The 18,959-nt window shown below is 38.2% G+C and overlaps 1 protein-coding gene across 1 annotated transcript; it reads left to right on the forward strand.

Annotated features, from left to right (window-relative positions):
• Positions 1-556: 556 nt before the first annotated feature.
• On the forward strand, positions 557-2,466 carry LOC110724522. The gene has a single exon (XM_021903943.1). The coding sequence runs from the start codon at positions 755-757 to the stop codon at positions 2,123-2,125; it is 1,371 nt and encodes a 456-aa protein (XP_021759635.1). The 5' UTR covers positions 557-754; the 3' UTR covers positions 2,126-2,466.
• Positions 2,467-18,959: the final 16,493 nt, after the last annotated feature.

Genomic DNA, 18,959 nt, shown 5'->3' on the forward strand with positions numbered 1-18,959 from the left:
CCGTTATTTGTGCAGGTACAGGCAAAGGAAGGAGCATACTAGGAAATTATTACTCTCCCGTAGGACACATAAAAAATCCCCAAACAGGGGGGGTTTTTTTTTACCCCAAACACTCCGTATAATGTATAATATATTTAAATATTTTTAACACAACTAATCAACAATATTTTTTTTTCTCGATTTTAATATTAATAATCTTGGCCTTATTATTTCATTTTTCTTAACACATTGCATTTGTTTATTTCACATGAATTGTCTCATTTTTATATCATATTGCAAATTAATTATGGAAAAAAAATTAATAATATTGTACATTGCACGAGCACTAATCTATTAAGAATATAAAAATAAAAAATTAGTAATCTTATTTTTTTCAAAGAAAAAGAAAAAGAAAACTTAGTAATCCTTTCCTTTTTTTTTTTTTTGAATAAACTTCGTAATCCTATCGTAACAATATTGGTTAAATAAAGTTGTTGAATGGAAACTAGTTTTATGACCGTTATTTTTTTTTCCCTTAGTTTACAAAGCACATCAACATAAAAATACATACGAAAACAACGTCACGAACATCGAGCATAATAAAACAACAAAACAACAATTCAAATTATTTTAAAAAGACTTATTCAATAGCCTTCCAACGGTCACCCTTTCTCTCTCCTAAATTGCCAAATTTACAGTCTTTCTCTCTCTCTCTAAACCAATTTTCGTTATTTTTACTGAAATTTTCAGCAGCTTAATCTTGAAGGCAGAAAAAATGAAGGGGATGAAAGGAAAATTGATGAAGAAACTCAAAACAGTGAAGCAAATTGGGTATTTAAACCCAGATCGAATACTTCAGGTTAGTGCTTTTGATGGGTTTGTTGATAATTTCCACTTAAAATCTACTTTTGTAGACAATTTTCCTTTCAAATCTCATAATAAATCATATTTTCCCCCTAAATCAAGCTCAAAATCACAACCCAAATCAAAAAAACCAGAGGTTATTGATGTTGAGACTCTTATGAAAGATATTGAAGAAGAACGTAAAGTTGAAATTGGTACTAAACATGATTTTGAAGAGAAAGAAAATGTTCATCCTTCGATATCGAAAGACCCGGTTTGTGAATTGGGGGTATTGAGTTCTTGTTGCAAAGAATCGAAGAAACAGAGTGATTTTGATACTTCAAATTGTGAAGAATTGAAGAAACAGAGTGATTCTCAAATGGAGATATTAAGTTCAAATTGTGAAGTTTTGAAGAAACAGAGTAATTCTGAAATTGTGTTATTAAGTTCTAATTGCGAAGAATTAAAGAAACAGAGTGATTCTGAAATGGAGATATTGAGTTCAAATTGTGAAGAATTGAAGAAACAGAGTGATTCTGAAATGGAGATATTGAGTTCTTGTAGCAAAGAATTGAAGAGAGATAGTGATTCCGAATTCGAGGTTTCGTGTTTTAGGCGGCCTGATATGGATTCAGGCACCTTATTTGATCCTAAACTTCTCGCCGCTTTCGAAGAAGCAGTAAAAGAGCATATCAGAAGCAAAGAATCAGCTCAATTGGAAAATACTAGCAAAAATCACAAGTACCCATTTTTTCAACCCGAAGATCAAGCTGACCCATTAATCGAATTCGACGAAGAAACCAACCCATTGGAAGAATTCGAAGAAAAATGTCCTCCAGGAGGTGAAGATTCAGTAATTTTCTACACAACTAGCTTGAGAGGAATTAGGAAGACATTTGAGGACTGTCAATGCATTCGATTTCTCCTCGAAAGCTTCGGGTTGATCTATTATGAGAGAGATGTGTCGATTCATTCGGAGTTTCGAGACGAATTGTGGAGGATAATGGGGGAAAAATCTTTACCTCCAAGGTTGTTTATTAGAGGAAGGTATATTGGAGGAGCAGAGCAAGTTTTGACATTGAATGAACAGGGAAAATTGAGGCCTTTGTTTAGAGATATACCAATTAATTTTAGTGAAGGGCCTTGTAATGTTTGTTGTGGGTTGAGATTTATCTTGTGTTACAATTGCAATGGAAGTAGGAAGATTTTTGAGCATAATGATCAAGAAGAAGAAGAAGGTGGATTATGGAGTAAATGCTTGCAGTGTAATGAGAATGGTTTGGTTGTTTGCCCACTTTGTTGATAATTTTTTTTTTTTTTTTTTTTTTTTTTTTTTTTTTTTTTTGTGTTGGTTCTTTGGTCTTTGTTTATTCCAATTATGATTCTTTGATTCAATTATTTGTTATATATAATAATTATCATTAATTATATGTGTAGATATGTACATGAGATTTTGTTGTGAAATGCTAGTTAATGTTGGGAAGTAAGATATATGAGTTTTTCAAGATACCATTCTTTTTTTTTTTACATATTTTAGCCTAATCTTATCATTCGATCCAAGATAATGCTCGGTTCATACGATGTATTGAGATATTGATTTATCAAATCTTGCTTTTTTTTGAAGTAAGAGAGAGAGAGAGAGAGAGAGAGAGAGAGAGAGAGAGAGAGAGAGAGAGAGAGAGAGAGAGAGAGAGCCTTACAATGGTAAATTATTAGACAGTAAATTACACTATTTGGTGCAAGTTATCACATAGTTATCCTAGGAAATAAGGTATAACAAATTTTTTTAAGTGATTTTATGCATTGCCTCGTTAAACACTTTGTCAGGAATAACTCAATGAGATAAAACCTAATGGAAGGGAGAAAGAGTGCAATGTATTAATACTCTCTCTGAAAATGACATAGCTCACAAAGCTAATGCTTTCCAATTTTGTACACTAATTGTTCAAATTTCTTCGAAGGAAGGGACTTAGTAAGCAAATCGATAAAATTTTCACATGATTAAATTTGTTGACAACTTCCTTTCTTTCTACAAATTGATCGACATAGCTTTCTCTATGAACTTGTTAGCCATGTATAGTAACTCGTTAACGAATAGACATTGGAAAGGAATAAAAACAATTATATTAGTACCTACAAGGAACACATGATCTTGGTTTGTTCTATCAATGAAGACATGATGATATTCTCATTGGATATGCAGATGTTGGATACCTATCAGACCCACAAAATGCCAAGTCACAAATTGGATAATTATTCACTTATGGTGGCACTGCAATATCTTGGAAATCAATAAAGCAAACTTTGACTGCAGCATAATCAAATCATCCGAGTTGATCGCTCTTTATGAAGCAGAACGTGTGTATGGCTTAGATCAATGATCAACAATATTCAAGAGGAATGTGGGGTGAAAGCAGTAATAGAAAATTCTACCATCAATTATGAAGACAAAGCTGCATGCATCTCCCAAGTGACCGAAGGATCCATCATGCAGGACTAGACACAAACACCTATCCCGAAATTTTTTTCTTCTCACAAGATTTGTTGAAAGAAAAGAAGATAAATATCCAACAAATTCAATCATGTAAAATAAAATCTCGATATTTGTTTACAAAGTCTCTTCCTTCAAAAAAATAAAAAAGATCAATTAGTGCACAAGATTATGATTCGTCGTCATTTGAAGCTAAGTTAAAATTAAGGGGAGTATTATATGCACTGTACTTTTTTCCCTTCGATCAAAATTCCATTGGATTTTTCCTCACAAGGTTTTAAATGAGGCATAAAAAAAAGGTTTTAAATGAGGTAGTACATCAATTGACTAACTATGGTTTTTATCTTATGAGGTCTTACCTAGGAAGGTTTTCAATGAGAGAATTTGTGCCCATTTTTATGTAGACATTCAAGGGGGAGTGCTATGAGGTAAAATATTACGGTAGGTGATTGTCACAAATATTGACCCACCACAAATATTGACCTTTGCTACATCAACATTTTTTTTTTAAAAGTGGAAAAAGGAGACTAGCTCCAAACCGATTCGATATTACAAATGACACCTAGAGAGAGTCTAACTCTCTTAACCATATGAACACAAGAATAACATTAAGGGATGGGGGTATAACATTCATGACCTGCTAGGCAATACAGATATGTGGATTGACATATTCCATTGCATATACTAGTCATAGGATGCTCAGAGCTTGTTCCTTTGCTCTTCTTGGACCTGCAGATTTTACCTTTTTTATTCTTCACCTTTGTTGTGTGCGACCTTTCATGTTTCCTAGATGTGGAAAAGAACTTGAAGGTAGTAGGAGTGGGAATAAACTGGACCTGGTCGAGTTCAAGAGACATGGGGTCATCTTCATTAGAACCTATAGATTCCACTTCAACAAGATCAGTGGTAGAATAGTCTCTCGCAGGTGCTTCAATCCCATTCTTGATGCTTGAACCTTCATTACTGTTATCAGTTAGACATGAAGACATAGTCTCTTCTAACTCCTCCACAACATAAGTGTTGGGCTTTTTAAATCCAACAACATGGTAAAGGCCCTTAGAGTCAGGAGTGAATTTAATTTTTTTTTCTTTTTCTTTCTGCGTTTTCTCTCCCTTGGAATCTCCATCTTAGAAGGCATAAACAAGGTATTAGGACCTTGGAGTCCTTGGCCTTGTAAGAATCATAATGTCTATCCTTAAAAGTCTTTTCCTTCACCTGCATAGTCATCCACGAACTAGCAAATTAGTTAAAGAAACTCAAAATTTTCCCTTGCTTGAGCTTCGAATAAGACAAGGTGGATATTAAGGTATTGACCTCTTTTCTTTCCATTGGAGAAACAATGGGTTTTTTCTGGGTCCCATAGCCTTTGCATTTCTTGCAACCTAGTCTATATGGCTATGTAGCGCTTAGTGTTTCATGTATCTATAAATACTTCTGCATTCCGTTAAGTATGCATTATATTACTCTTAGATAAATAAAGCTTTCTCTCTCTTTTCCTCTTACTAGGGTGGCTAACGCATGCAATGCGCGTGCATAGTTAGCCATATCCGAGAATCTTTTTCAGTTTGCTTATATATCACAACATTAGTTGTTGGTTAATTTTTAGGGGTATCAATCTCTGCACACTATTCTTAAGATTTCAATAAAAGAGTCAACTAATATTAATAAGGGTAAATAAGTAGATAAACATTTTAAAGAGTATAATTGTTCAAACACTGTTCATAAGAATTATCTCAAACTTTTTAAAAGGTAGAGAAGAAAAGGCAAAAAAAAAAAAAGCTAAAAAGCTACGCTACACATGTAAAAATAAAAGAATATAAAAAAGAAAAAATACCACACATGTGATTCGCATGCATAAATAGGGGTATATATGTAAATAGACTTTTTTAGGGATATTGTTGGCAAAACACTATTCATTAACGTTTAGTTTAACTTTTAATAAGGTAGAGAATATTGTTGGTATAACACTATTCATAAGAGTTTAGTTAAACTTTTAATAAGGTAGAGATTTCACAACAAAAACAAATTATAAAAATTGGTTGTGCAACAATTAATATAAAACTTCTTAACTAGATAATAGGGGTAATTTTATAGAACGACAACTTTTTTAATTTTTTTTCTGTTAAATGGTAATACATCGTAAGAAAGATCATTTTTAGTTTTCAATCCTCGTGACTTATTTGGTTCAATTGTTACGGGTCGACCCAAAATGACCTAATTGATTTAGGTCCGAATTACATGACTTGAACAGACACTAATCGAAAATTACCTGAACCAAATTGGCTTGTTTTTTTAATATCTTTTACGAAGTATTTGAAATTAATTGTAAAATTTGCATATTGGAATATTCATTCCTTTTATTCTCTTTCTATTTGGATTCAAACAATAGAGTCTCTAGCATAAGTTAAGAAAAGACTTAATAAAACCAAAAAGGCCGGGTAGTTTTTTTTTTTAAAAAAATAAAATTATACAAAGAGATGTTTTGATTTATAAATTAAGATGTAAATTGAGATTTTAATGAATAATTGTATGCTAAAACAAAATTGAAAAATAAGTTTCAAAACATTAATGCAAGCACTTGTAACTTTGTTACTAAGCAGAAAAAAAAGTAATGCAATTTTAGTTTCAATCTGGTCTAATAAAATTAATACTGAAAAATAATTTCAATTTTGTAAATATAATTTTAGTTTAGTAAAAATAAGTTCATTTCAGCAAAAAAATCATTTTAGTTTAATAAAAATAAGTTTTAAATTAGTTAACATTGGTAACTTTATATAACAAATATAATAGAGAATAGGAAAACAATAAAAATAATATCTGATTTGGGGAGTTTTATCCCGTCACGTGGCCCAATGAGAGTGTGACACATGTCACCCTAAAGGAGTCCAAATGGACTCACCTTGATTTGACACGTGGCATACTGATACTCATAAGGGAATGACAGCTTTCAGGACCCAATTCCCAAGAAGGCCACAAAGTGGCGTAGCCCACCAAATCTAGGTGAGAATGATGTAGGTAAGGGCAAATTTACCAATGACCCTTTAAATAAGGAGATTTACCCCATTTTGGGACACATTCATTTATTACATCACAATCAATTCTCTTACAACAGGGAAACACCTGATCTTGGGATCCGAGAAGATCTACTTTTACTTTCCGCTTTTTACTCCGAACACGTACAAACTTGATCATCCGAGGCGAAACTCCGAACAACCGGAGCTTCCGTTTGTTTGCAAAAAAATCCAGCAAGGACCCAATCTTAGTGACGTAACTCTCTCGCAGGACGCATAAAAAACCCCATGACATTTTGCGTCGTTTGAGGGGAGAGTACCTCTAAAAGGGTTTCTCAAGAGACTGTACCGCCTCCTATAGAAAAGCAGCCTATGGGGCTGAGGTCTTTTCAGACCATGATACGGATGAAGATCTAGAGGTCGAAACATATACGATCGCAGATGGATCCCTCATTACCAGGCGCGTCCGTTCCAAAGACAACAAGGAGCGGGGCGATGGTCAAGCAAGTCTGAGTAAGTCATCCGGCCAGCCTCAGGCGGCAGGACATACTGCTCACATCACCCGAGAAGAGTTCATGAAGTTCATGACAAACTTCAAGGGAGAGATGAAGGACCTGATCTCCAAGTAGACGGATGGGCCCAACAAGGGTCAGTCGGCCAAGAAGCCCTCTCGCTCTGAGAAGGCTAAGTCGGTCAAGGACAGGGCGCCAACTCCGCATCCTAAAACAAAGGAGGGGACCCGGTGATATGTTTATTTTATATAGATATTTACCCTCGTCCCTTGGTCATATTTAGGAGTATTTTAGCTCTTTAAAGCCACTTTTATTACTAATATGCGTTTTCTAGTGTTTTCGTAGTTTTGGTATTGTTTTATAGGAAATTTCGGATTTGAAGTAATTTCCCGGACTTATTTAAGCCATTACGAGCATTGAAGTAGGATCGCATTATTATGACCATATTCCGTAGCCCAAGACCGCGTTGGAGCAATCAAACCGGTGATTAAGGGCTCGGTGAAGAAGAAGAGTTCGAGGCTTTGGATCGATTCTTAAAGACCCGAGAGGAATTTCGGATTGGGCTAGTTAAGAGCCCAATTGAGATGTCCAAGTTTCCTAGAAGCTCGCCCAAACCGGGTAGCCCTCGCCTTGAGGCATGCTCGGTCGGGCGAGGCATATAGAAGAAAAGAACGCTTCGCTCTGTCTCATGCCCGACCGCACGCGAGTGAAGAAGCCACCAGCAAAAAGGCGGGCCCGGCAGGGCGAAGCTTCGCACGATCGGGCGCGTGTTTTTGAGAAGAATTTCGACAATTTTAATTTGTTTTTTAATTAGGATTTTTAGGTTTAAGTATATATACGTTTTGTTTAGCAAGTGACGATGACGTTTTTTTCATTAGTTAATTTCAAGATTTTACTTTTAAGCTTTTGGTAAATACTCTTGTTTTCTCTCTCTACACTTTTGGTTTATGCAATTCATCATTTCCATTTATTTTGTTAACGATTCCTTTCCCTTTTATTTTCAATAATTTAATTGCTATGATTAATTATGTCTTGTTTATTTGCTTTGCTTAGTTTATTATTGTTGATTGTCAATGCTTGGTTGATTTCCTATTGATTGAATAATGCTATGCAATTATATTTGGCCAGGTTTAATTGTATGAGTTATGCAATATTGATTCGAGATTCCAAAGATGAGAATTGATGTTTAGTCTTAGTTTCAATAGGCAGGTTAATTTATAAATGGTTAAGTCAAGATTCGAGAGATGCGATTTAATACCGGTAGATTAATTCTGTGATTGTAATACGTAGCGAAAGCCCTTTATGGTCTGATTAATTGATGCATTGATGATTGATTATTGTGTTTTAACCTAGAATATTATTTATTGGTGAACCTATACCCTAGGCTTTGATTTATTGATTTCTCCCTTATTTAATTTGCTTTAGCTTAATTATTTTCCCTTAGCTAAACTTTCTCATAATAACAATTCGGCTACTTAATAGTTTAGTTTTTTTTTTAATTATTTAGGAATAGAAATACTTGTTTCCATGTGGATTCGACCCTACTTCCTTATCTACTTTATTTAGAGGACTTAGGTAATTCTTTTGATTAGGTGATACGACTTTAGCCTGTCAAAATTTGGGGCCGTTGCTGGGGAAATGGTTTAATTTTTATTCCTGACTATCTCTGTAGTCTAGATTATTTTCTTTCGTCTCAGAGAACGCAATTTCTTTGGGACAGTTTCTTATACTTGTTTGTTTAGTTCTGTGTTTATGCCCAGGAGTTCTAGATCAGGTTACATTCCATTCGATCCTGAAATCGAACGTTCTTTTCATAGACAGAAGAACCTTTTTAGACAGGTACGAGCTACTTCCGAGGGTGATACACCTTTGGAACCCCCATATGATTCTAGTGACACAGAAGTATCTTCAGAACCAGAATCAGAGATGACGGCTTAACCACCTCACAAGCTCAGCGATTATTGGTAGCCGTCCCTAATGGATTTTCCACATCTTGCTCCTACACCTAATCTCGAGGGAGTAAAATTCGAGATTAAACCCCAGTTTATTACTATAATCGAAAGGAAGCAATTTAGCGGAGCTAAGGGTGAAGATCCAAATCTTCATATTTTGGATTTTTGCCAATACTGCAACTTTATTAGGTAAGCTAGGGTCACGCAGGACCAAATCAGGGATATTCTTTTTCCTTTTTCTTTATGTGGTAAAGCTAAATTATGGTATAATCGATTGAATAGAACTGCTCTTGGTATTACTAACTGGGATACTCTTTCTTTGAATTTCTATAATAAATATTACCCTACAGAGAGGACAACTTTATTAAGGAGTTCAATCCAAAATTTTGCTCAAGAAGCTGATGAAAGTCTATATGATGCTTGGGAAAGATTTAAGGATTTGCAGAGAGAATGTCCCCATCATGGATTGACGCAGTGGCAGATAATCCAAGCCTTCTACAACAGGCTTGGAAATTCACCTAGATCAATTCTTGACTCAGTAGCCAATGGAAGAATTATGAATCTTCAAGTAGATCTCGCATGAACAGTTATTGAAAAGATGGCAACTCATAATTCCCAATACGAGAATCTTAGAGCTTTTACAAACAAGGGGAAAAATAATGTCAATTTCGTATCCTTTGTGCAAGCCCAATTAACTTCTATTTGCCAGAAATTAGATAATATTAGTACTGCTATTCCTACTTCTGTAGCTAATGTTTCTTCTGCCAATAATACTAACGATGCTTTGTGTGAAAATTGTGGAATTGTAGGTCATTGGGCACAAGATTGTAGGAGTTCGATGGAGCAAGTTAATGCCTTCCAAACCTATAGGCAAAATAACCCATACTCCAACACTTATAATCCTGGTCTTTGGAACCATCCATATCTTTCTTACCGGGGTACCAATGTGCAAAACCTTCCACCTCCACAACAACCACAACAACAAGCACCACAACAAAAATATTATCAACCACCCAACCAAGGACCCAACTACAAACTCCACCTCCATTTACTGACCCTGCCTTGTCAGAAATTAAAACTATGTTGGCTAGTATGTAAAAGCACGTGCAAAGTAGGGATGCAAAAATTGATTCGATCTTAGCTCACAATAAAATCATGGATAATAAAATTGCACAACTTTCCTCTACTCTACAAACTCGCCACCAGGGAGCCCTACCATCGCAGCCAGTACAACCTACAGTTCATGAAAATGCAATTACTTTGAGGAGTGGTTCACACTATTATGGGCATCCTATGCCCAAGAATGATGAACCTGCTTTACCAAAAATTGTTAATCCTGATTCTGTTATACCAAATGATCTTGTTATTGACCCTACAGGGCTCCAAGGTAAAACTAACATTTCTGATGATACATTGTAGGGTACAACTCTAAAGAAAGTTACAACTCAAGATAAGAGTGGAGATGTACATAAACTAGTTATCAAACTACCATTCCCTAATAGACAATTGAAGACTAAGTTGGATAAGCAGTTTGGTAAGTTTCTGGAGGTTGTGAAAAACTTGCAGGTAACAGTTCCTTTCATAGAGTTAATTACACAAGTTCTTGCATATGCTAAATTTATGAAAGATATTTTGACTAGGAAGAGAGCCTTTAGTGAGGTAGAGACTGTAGCTTTTACAGAGGAATGTAATGCTTTATTGCAAAATAAATCTCCACCTAAATTAAAGGATCCTGATAGTTTTTCTATTCCTTGTCATATTGGTAATGTCTTCATTGATAAAGCATTATGTGATTTGGGTGCTAGTGTTAGTGTTATGCCATCGTCTCTGTGTTCAAAGCTTAATATGGGTGATTTAAAAGTTACTAACATTACTTTGCAAATGGCAGACCATTCTGTTAAGTACCCTTTAGGTATTCTAGAGGATGTCCCTGTTAGAGTTGGTAAATTTTTTATCCCTATTGATTTTGTTATTTTAGACATGGCTGAGGATACATAAATTCCAATAATATTAGGTAGACCTTTCCTCCACACTGTAGGAGCCATTATTGATGTGAAAAATGGAAAACTAACTCTATCTATCGGAGATGATAATATCACTTTTAATTTAGGGAAGGTTTTGAAAGGTCCTATGTTAGAGGAAAATTGTTGTAGTATTGATGTGATTGATGTTATTTGTGAACATAGCTTACCACATATCCTTGCGAGGGATCCCTTGGAGGAAGTACTTTGTGGTGATTTTACTACAAGTGATGCTGGTATTTGGAGCAATGAGGTGTATTCTATAGAGAAAGCTCTCGCACTTGAAGACCTTGACCCTAAGGAGAGCAAGAAGGTAGTAAATTAGTTCAGGATCAAAACCTATAGAGGTTAAGAAACCTGAACTAAAACCTCTCCCTTGTCATTTAAAATATGTATTTCTTGATGAACAAGAATTGCACCCTATGATCATTAGTATTGCACTTGATGAACCACAAACTTCCCAACTTCTTGAGGTTCTTCGAACCCACAAAAGGGCAATTAGGTACAACATTGATAATCTTAAGGGTATTAGCCTTGATTTTTATATGAACAGGATACACTTAGAGGATAATCACAAGCCATGTATTCAACCCCAGAGAAGGTTGAATCCTAACATGCAGGAAGTAGTTAAGAAAGAGGTTATGAAATTACTTGATGCAGGTATTATCTATCCTATTTCTGACTCAAATTGGGTCAGTCTTGTACAAGTAGTTCCTAAAAAGGGTGGGATGACTGTGATTAAAAATGATAAAAATGAATTTATTCCCACTAGAACTATAACAGGATGGCGTATGTGAATTGATTATCGTAGATTAAATATTGCCACCAAGAAAGATCACTTCCCTCTCCCTTTTATTAATCAAATGTTAGAAAGGTTAGCTAATCATATGTTCTTTTGCTATTTAGATGGGTACTCGAGATTTTTCCAAATTCCGATTCACCCTGAAGATCAGGAAAAGACCACATTTACATGCCCTTATGGTACTTTTTCATATCGTAGGATTCCCTTTGGTCTATGTAATGCCCCTGCTACTTTTCAACGTTGCATGATGAGTATCTTTTCTGAGTTCATAGAGTCTATCATGGAAGTCTTTATGGATGAGTTTAGTGTGTATGGGTCTTCATTTGATGCATGTCTAGCTAATCTCACTAAACTTTTGAAAAGATGTGAAGAAAGCAATTTGGTCCTAAATTGGGAAAAATGTCACTTTATGGTGACAGAAGGAGTGGTTCTTGGTCATATTGTATCTGGTAAGGGTATACAAGTAGATAGAGCTAAGGTTTTTGTGATTGAGCAATTATCTCCACCAGTTAATGTTAAGGGGGTTAGAAGTTTCTTAGGTCATGCGGGGTTTTATCGTCGCTTTATCAAAGATTTTTCTAAAATTGCTAAACCACTGACTCAGCTTTTACTCAAGGATGCCCCATTTGACTTTACTGACGAGTGTCTTGAGGCTTTTAACAGGATTAAGAAGGTTTTGATATCGGCACCTATCATATGTGTGTAGGGTTTCGTAGTGACCCGACACTATGCGGAAGGAAACCCCCCAAGACCCGCCCCTTATTAAAGAAATTAACAAGCATAATAAACTTAATCAAGCAAGACTAAGAACAAGAATTATAACTTTGTTACGTGCTTCGCTCCCGAAGAGCTCTTACTTCAAAATCTCGAAACTACGAGATCTCCGACGGATCGTACCCTCAACCCGACCCGAGCGCCCCAAGTCTTGAAGGTTAGTCAAGACCCGGAAAAAACAAAACTATGAGTTTTACGAATCAAAGGTTTACTCTAATTACAAGAGTTGCCTTTTTAATTTTACTCAAGGTTGTGTATTTCCCAATACCATGCCTTTGGTATTTATAGGAAAATGCACCCTTGAACTTCATTTCCCAACCAATGTGGGAGAATGAATAATTTTGATAATTAATTTATTTCCAAAATAAATTAATAATTAAATTCAATCACAATGCAACAAGTGTCAAGGGGAGAGAGAGGGTTAGGTGAGGACCATGAAGAGGTGGGGGGGACCATTGCCTTGCTCCCCAAGGCTTTACCCAAGCCTTGGTCCCCACCCCTCACAAAACCGCCTTAAGCATAGGCCGCTGGGCTGCTGCCAGTTAGCACGCCATCTAGCAGTGTCAGCTAGCCCAGCCAGCTAGCACTAGCCCAGCCAGTAGCCTCGCAACCCAGCTAGGTAGTGCATGCTTGGTGCTGGGCGATGCTTGGCGCTGGTGCTGTGTGCCAGTGCTAGGCGCTGCTAGCTGCTGGCGCTGGTGCTGGCCCTCGCCTCTCTCGCACATGCTCGCATAGCCAGCATGCGTGCTGCTAGCGAGCCACGTATGCTGGCCCCCTTGCCTTGCCAACCATACGCACCACCCTGGCACATGCACTCACATCCCTCGCTGCACCTCTCGCACACGCACATGCACTAGCATCTCACGTATACCCACGCATCCCCTAGCAGGCTGGGTGCGTAGCGATGCCAGGCTGCTGTGCGTGGCCTAGCACTGTGCTGGTGCCCAGGCCTTCGCACATGCATGGTGCGCTGCTTGGTGCTGCCATGCAAAGGCTAGCACGCAAGCCACACGCATGCTGCGCCAATGCTAGGCAAGCACCCATGCTAGTACTTGGTGCTATCGATGGTGCTGCCATGCTAGGCACGCACGCACGCACGCCAGCACCTAGTGCCAGTGATGGTGCGCCTAGTGCTTGAGATAGGCTGCCAGGTGCTCCTGGTGTGCCTAGTGCCTGCGATGGGCAGCGATGGTGCCTACGCATCATGCTAGGGTTGCGATAGCGCGCCTAGGCATGATGCTAGGTCTTCGATGGTGCGCCTAGGCTGCGACGGTGCGCCTAGCATACCTAGTGTGCTTAGGCTTGCGCCTAGCCATGCTAGGTGCATGCTAGCTCGAACTAGCCTAGCATCCACATGGTTAGACCATTGTGGTGCTACAGCTACGCTCGTACTTGTCGCTTATGATTTTGCGACGCTCGGCCTCGACGCCCTAGGCTCGATATCCGACGTCTGTATTCGAAAACTCTGTCGACTCATTGAATCTTTTCGGATTAATTCGTCGTCTCGGATCGGTGATTCGATTGGGTTCGACCCGAAGGGGTCGGTTAAGATTAAGTTGTAATATCAATTGTACCTTGATATTATTGATCGGAAGCGGCCTCCACCTAGGCATTCCGATCACTTGATCTTACTGAAGAATTAACTCTGTAATAATTCTGAACCCTCTATCGGAAGAATACACTTGTTGGAAGGACACCATTCGTTTCAATCTTCCACTTGTCCTTCCGGACAAGTGTGCATACAGTGTATAGCCCATTTCCTATATCTCTTAATGTTTCTTCGTGAACTATAAGGTAAGATTCATCGTCATCCTTATTACGTTCAGAAGTGTTTCTCAATCTTCGAGTTCGACTGTCAATAAGCAGATGATTTCTAAAATCCATCTTAGCACGACCATGCATTTTCACAGTCTCGCTCTTCGACAATCCTTATTGATAATAGGGGGACAATCCCAGTCTTGCATTGTAAGTTCCTCTTAGTAAGAGGACTTAGTCTCCCGAGTGTTCCCGTTATGATCCCCAGTTACGGCAGACGTTAGGAAACATCAAAGAGTCTAGTACTCAAACAAGAAAACTTCACAATACTCATGGTCGGAGGAAATAGGTTCCGATAGTCATAATGAGAAATGTACTTATGACAATTTTGAAATTTCTTAAAGTACTCTCATAGGTCTTATCCAGTATAATTCCAAACTGTACCTGTGCAAAAGATTTATGACTGTCACGTCCTCGCAACACAAGAAACAGTGCTGTAAATCATACTACACACTAATCTATGGCGGTCATTTGTTAGATGACCTCGATTAGGGACAATTTTCGATTTAAATATTCAATGTTCACTTAACAGGTGTTTCTTTATCCAAGACATGGTCTTGATACCTGTTTTGAATATATCCGTAAATCGAATGGACGCATTATTTAATTCTAAACCACAATTAAATAGTAAAGGAGTGAATGATAATTTTGCACAAAATTAATTACTCCATAAATGAATGGTTTCATTACAGTGTCTTACATTAAACATTGTATTTAATTAAAACACATGTACAAGGAATTTCAAAGCTAGTCTCCAACATGCTTGATTCCCATCGCCTCAATGTGCTTGTTGTGTTTCACCTGAGGCAGCGGTTTAGTCAAAGGATCGGCCACATTATCTTTTGTGCCAATCTTACAAATTCTGATTTCACCTTCAGATTTCCATTCCTTTATCATGTGAAATCGCCTTTGCACGTGTTTGACCTTCTGGTGTTTTCTCGGCTCCCTGGCCTGAGCGATAGCTCCATTGTTATCACAATAGAGGTCTATCGGCCCCTTGATTGAGGGTACAACAACAAGTTCGCTGATGAACTTGCGAATCCAAACAGCTTCCTTGGCAGCTTCTGAAGCGGCCAAGTACTCGGCTTCAGTTGTAGAGTCTGCAGTGGTGCTTTGCTTGGCACTCTTCCAGCTAAACGCTCCTCCATTTAGGAAAAATATGTACCCTGACTGTGACTTGAAGTCGTCTCTGTCAGTCTGGAAGCTAGCGTCGGTGTAACCTTCAACAACCAGTTCTTTGTGGCCTCCATACACCAGGAATTTATCCTTGTTCCTTTTCAGGTACTTTAGGATATTCTTGGCCGCAGTCCAATGCGCCTCTCCTAGGTTCAATTGGTATCGGCTCATTGCACTCAGGGCATACAATAAATCTGGCCTAGTACATATCATGGCATACATGATCGATCCGATCAGCGAAGCATATGGGATTTGATTCATTCTTTCTCGCTCAACAGGTGTCTGTGGACACTGTTTCTTGCTAAGAGTTATGCCATGGGACATGGGTAAATGCCCTCTCTTGGCATTCTCCATGTTGAATCGAGCCAGTACCTTATCAATGTAAGTACTCTGGCTTAATCCAATCATCCTTTTAGATCTATCTCTGTAGATCTTGATGCCCAATATGTACTATGCCTCTCCTAAGTCATTCATTGAAAATCACTTTCCCAACCAACCCTTTACGAACTCCAGTAATTTTGTGCTGTTTCCAATGAGAAGTATGTCATCGACATACAGGACTAGGAATACAATATCACTCCTACTTACCTTCTTGTATACACAAGATTCATCTGGATTCTTGATAAAACCAAACTTGCTAATGGCTTCATCAAATCGCAGAATCCAACTTCTGCTAGCTTGCTTCAGTCCATAAATGGACTTCTTCAGCTTGCAAACCTTTCCAGCGTTGCCTGGATCGACAAAACCTTCTGGCTGTGTCATATACACAGTTTCTTCCAAAATTCCATTTAGGAAGGCGGTTTTCACATCCATCTACCATATTTCATAATCGTAATATGCAGTAATCGCTAGGATGATCCGGATGGATTTTAGCATTGCAACTGGTGAAAAAGTTTCATCATAGTCAATCCCGTGGATTTGTCTATAGCCTTTTGCCACCAGTCTAGCTTTTTATATTGATACATTTCCATCCTTGTCTGTCTTCACTTTGAAGATCCATTTGCAACCAATGGGTGTATAACCCTCGGCCAAATTCACCAAGTCCCAGACTTTATTTTCAGACATGGAGTCCATCTCGGATCTCATGGCCTCTTGCCATTTTGCAGAGTCGGGGCTCGTCAAAGCTTGCTTGTATGTCGTTGGCTCATCACCATCCATGACTAGGATGTCCTGATCATCGGTTAAGACGATACCGAGGTATCTATCTGGTTGAGATCTTTGCCGTTTCGACCTACAAAGGGTAACCGGTTAAGCATTTTCATTGTCAGTTTGATTCTGACCAGTCTTCTTATATGCTTCCAAAGCATCTAGATTGTCAGTTTTATCAGGTTGACATTGTTGCTCGTCCTCTCGAAGGTTTTATCAGGTTGCCATTGTTGCTCGTCCTCTCGAACTTCGTCGAGTTCGATTTTCCTCCCACTTGTCATTTTGGAAAGGTGATCCTTCTCCAAAAAGACACCATCACCAGCAACAAAGACTTTGTTCTCGGACTTATTGTAGAAGTAATACCCTTTGGTTTCTTTTGGATATCCCACAAAAAAACACTTATCCGATTTGGGGTGAAGTTTGTCCGAAATTAATCGCTTGACATATGCTTCGCATCCCCAAATCTTGAGAGAAGACAACCTAGGAGGTTTCTTAGTCCATAATTCATATGGAGTCTTTTCAACAGCTTTTGACGGAGCTCTGTTTAGTTTTAGTGCTGCAGTTTGTAGCGCATGTCCCCAGAAAGAGATAGGGAGTTCACTAAGACCCATCATTGATCGAACCATGTCTAACAAGGTTCGATTCCTCCGTTCGGACACTCCGTTCCACTAAGGAGTTCCGGGAGGTGTCAATACTGAAAGAATACCATTTTCTTTCAAGTGATTGTCGAATTCATGGCTCAAATATTTGCCACCTCGATTCGATCGAAGTGCTTTAATTTTCTTGCCAAGTTGATTTTCAACTTCTTTCTGAAATTCTTTGAATTTCTCAAAGGATTCAGATTTATTCGACATTAAGTAGATATAGCCATATCTACTAAAATCGTCGGTGAAAGTGATGAAATATCGGTAACCTTGTCTTGCGGGTGTACTCATTGGTCCACATACATCCATGTGTATTAGTCCTAATAAGTCACTTGCCCTTTCTCCCAACTTGGAGAATGGTTGTTTTATCATCTTGCATAATAAGCATCCTTCGCAATTTTCAAACGACTCTAAGTCGAATGAGTCAAGAACACCTTCTTGAAGAAGTTTCTTGATGCGTTTGATGTTAATATGGCCAAGACGACAATGCCTCAAGTAAGTTTGATTCGAATCGATGGTCTTAGCCCTTTTGGCAGTATTACCGATGTTATAAACCTGTTTGTCTAGTGAAAGCACATAAAGACCATTTTCTGAATGTGCCTTACCATATAAAACATTATCAAAGTAAATAAAACAACTATTGTTTTTTATTCGAAATTCGAATCCTTTGGCATCCAACGCCAATATTGAAACAATGTTTTTGGTCACTCTTGGAACATGATAGCAATTTTCAAGTTCTAGAATAAGCCTGAGGGCAAAGATAAACTGAGAGTTCCTACGGAGACGGCAGACATCCTTGCTCCATTGCCGACCCGAAGCTCGACCTCTCCCTTCTCTAGCCTCCTATTTATCCTTAGTCCCTGAGCATTGGAACAAAGGTGTGAGCCACATCCGGTATCTAATACCCACGATATTTTGCTAGCGAAGTTTAAGTCTATAACGAAAATACCTGATGAAGAAGCAACGTTGTCGTTCTTCTTATCTTCCTTGAATTTGAGGCAGTCCCGTTTCCAATGTCCCTTCTTCTTGCAGTAGAAACATTAGGAATCAGATTTAGAAGAGGCTGCCTTTTTGTCCTTGCTGCCCTTGGCAGATTTTGACTTAGGCGGGAACTTCTTCTTTTTCCCTTTAAAGCTCTTCTTTTTGCCTGGACGTTTGAACGGCTTGCCATTCCTCACCATGAACATGTCATGCTTGCCCTCATCCTTGAGGGTTTGCTCGGCTTGCTTCAACATACCATGAAGCTCGGTGAGGGTTTTCTCCATACTATGCATATTATAGTTCATTTTGAACTGATCATAGCCTTTGTGGAGCGAGTGGAGAATGATGTTAATTGTCATCTCGGTTGAATACCCAGCATCAAGCCTTTCCATGTTCTCAAATAATCCAATCATTTTTAGCACATGCGGGCTGAATGGCTTTCCTTTCTTGAGCTTGGTCTCAAGGATCTGCCTGTGGGTTTCGAACCTTTCAGTTTGGGCCTGCTCTTGAAACATATTCTGAAGCTCAGAAATGATCTCAAAAGCCGTCTCCTTTTCAAAGAAAGTCTTTTAAAGGTCCGGAGACATACTGGCTAACATGATGCATTTGACATCCCGATTGGCACTTTGCCATCGGTTAAGGGCAGCCTGAGTGACCTCCTCATTGGGAGCGTCGGGCATTTCCTCATCAAGGACGTTTGGCCCGCTCAACTTCTCCTTGTCGAGAATTGAGCGCAAAGAGAATTGGTTGTTGTTTGAGTTACTTGCAGACATGGTTCTACAATTGAAAGAATTTGAAGTGAAAAACCATTC

The sequence above is a fragment of the Chenopodium quinoa genome, unplaced genomic scaffold (assembly GCF_001683475.1).
Source record: "Chenopodium quinoa cultivar QQ74 unplaced genomic scaffold, ASM168347v1, whole genome shotgun sequence".
NCBI lineage: Eukaryota > Viridiplantae > Streptophyta > Magnoliopsida > Caryophyllales > Amaranthaceae > Chenopodium > Chenopodium quinoa.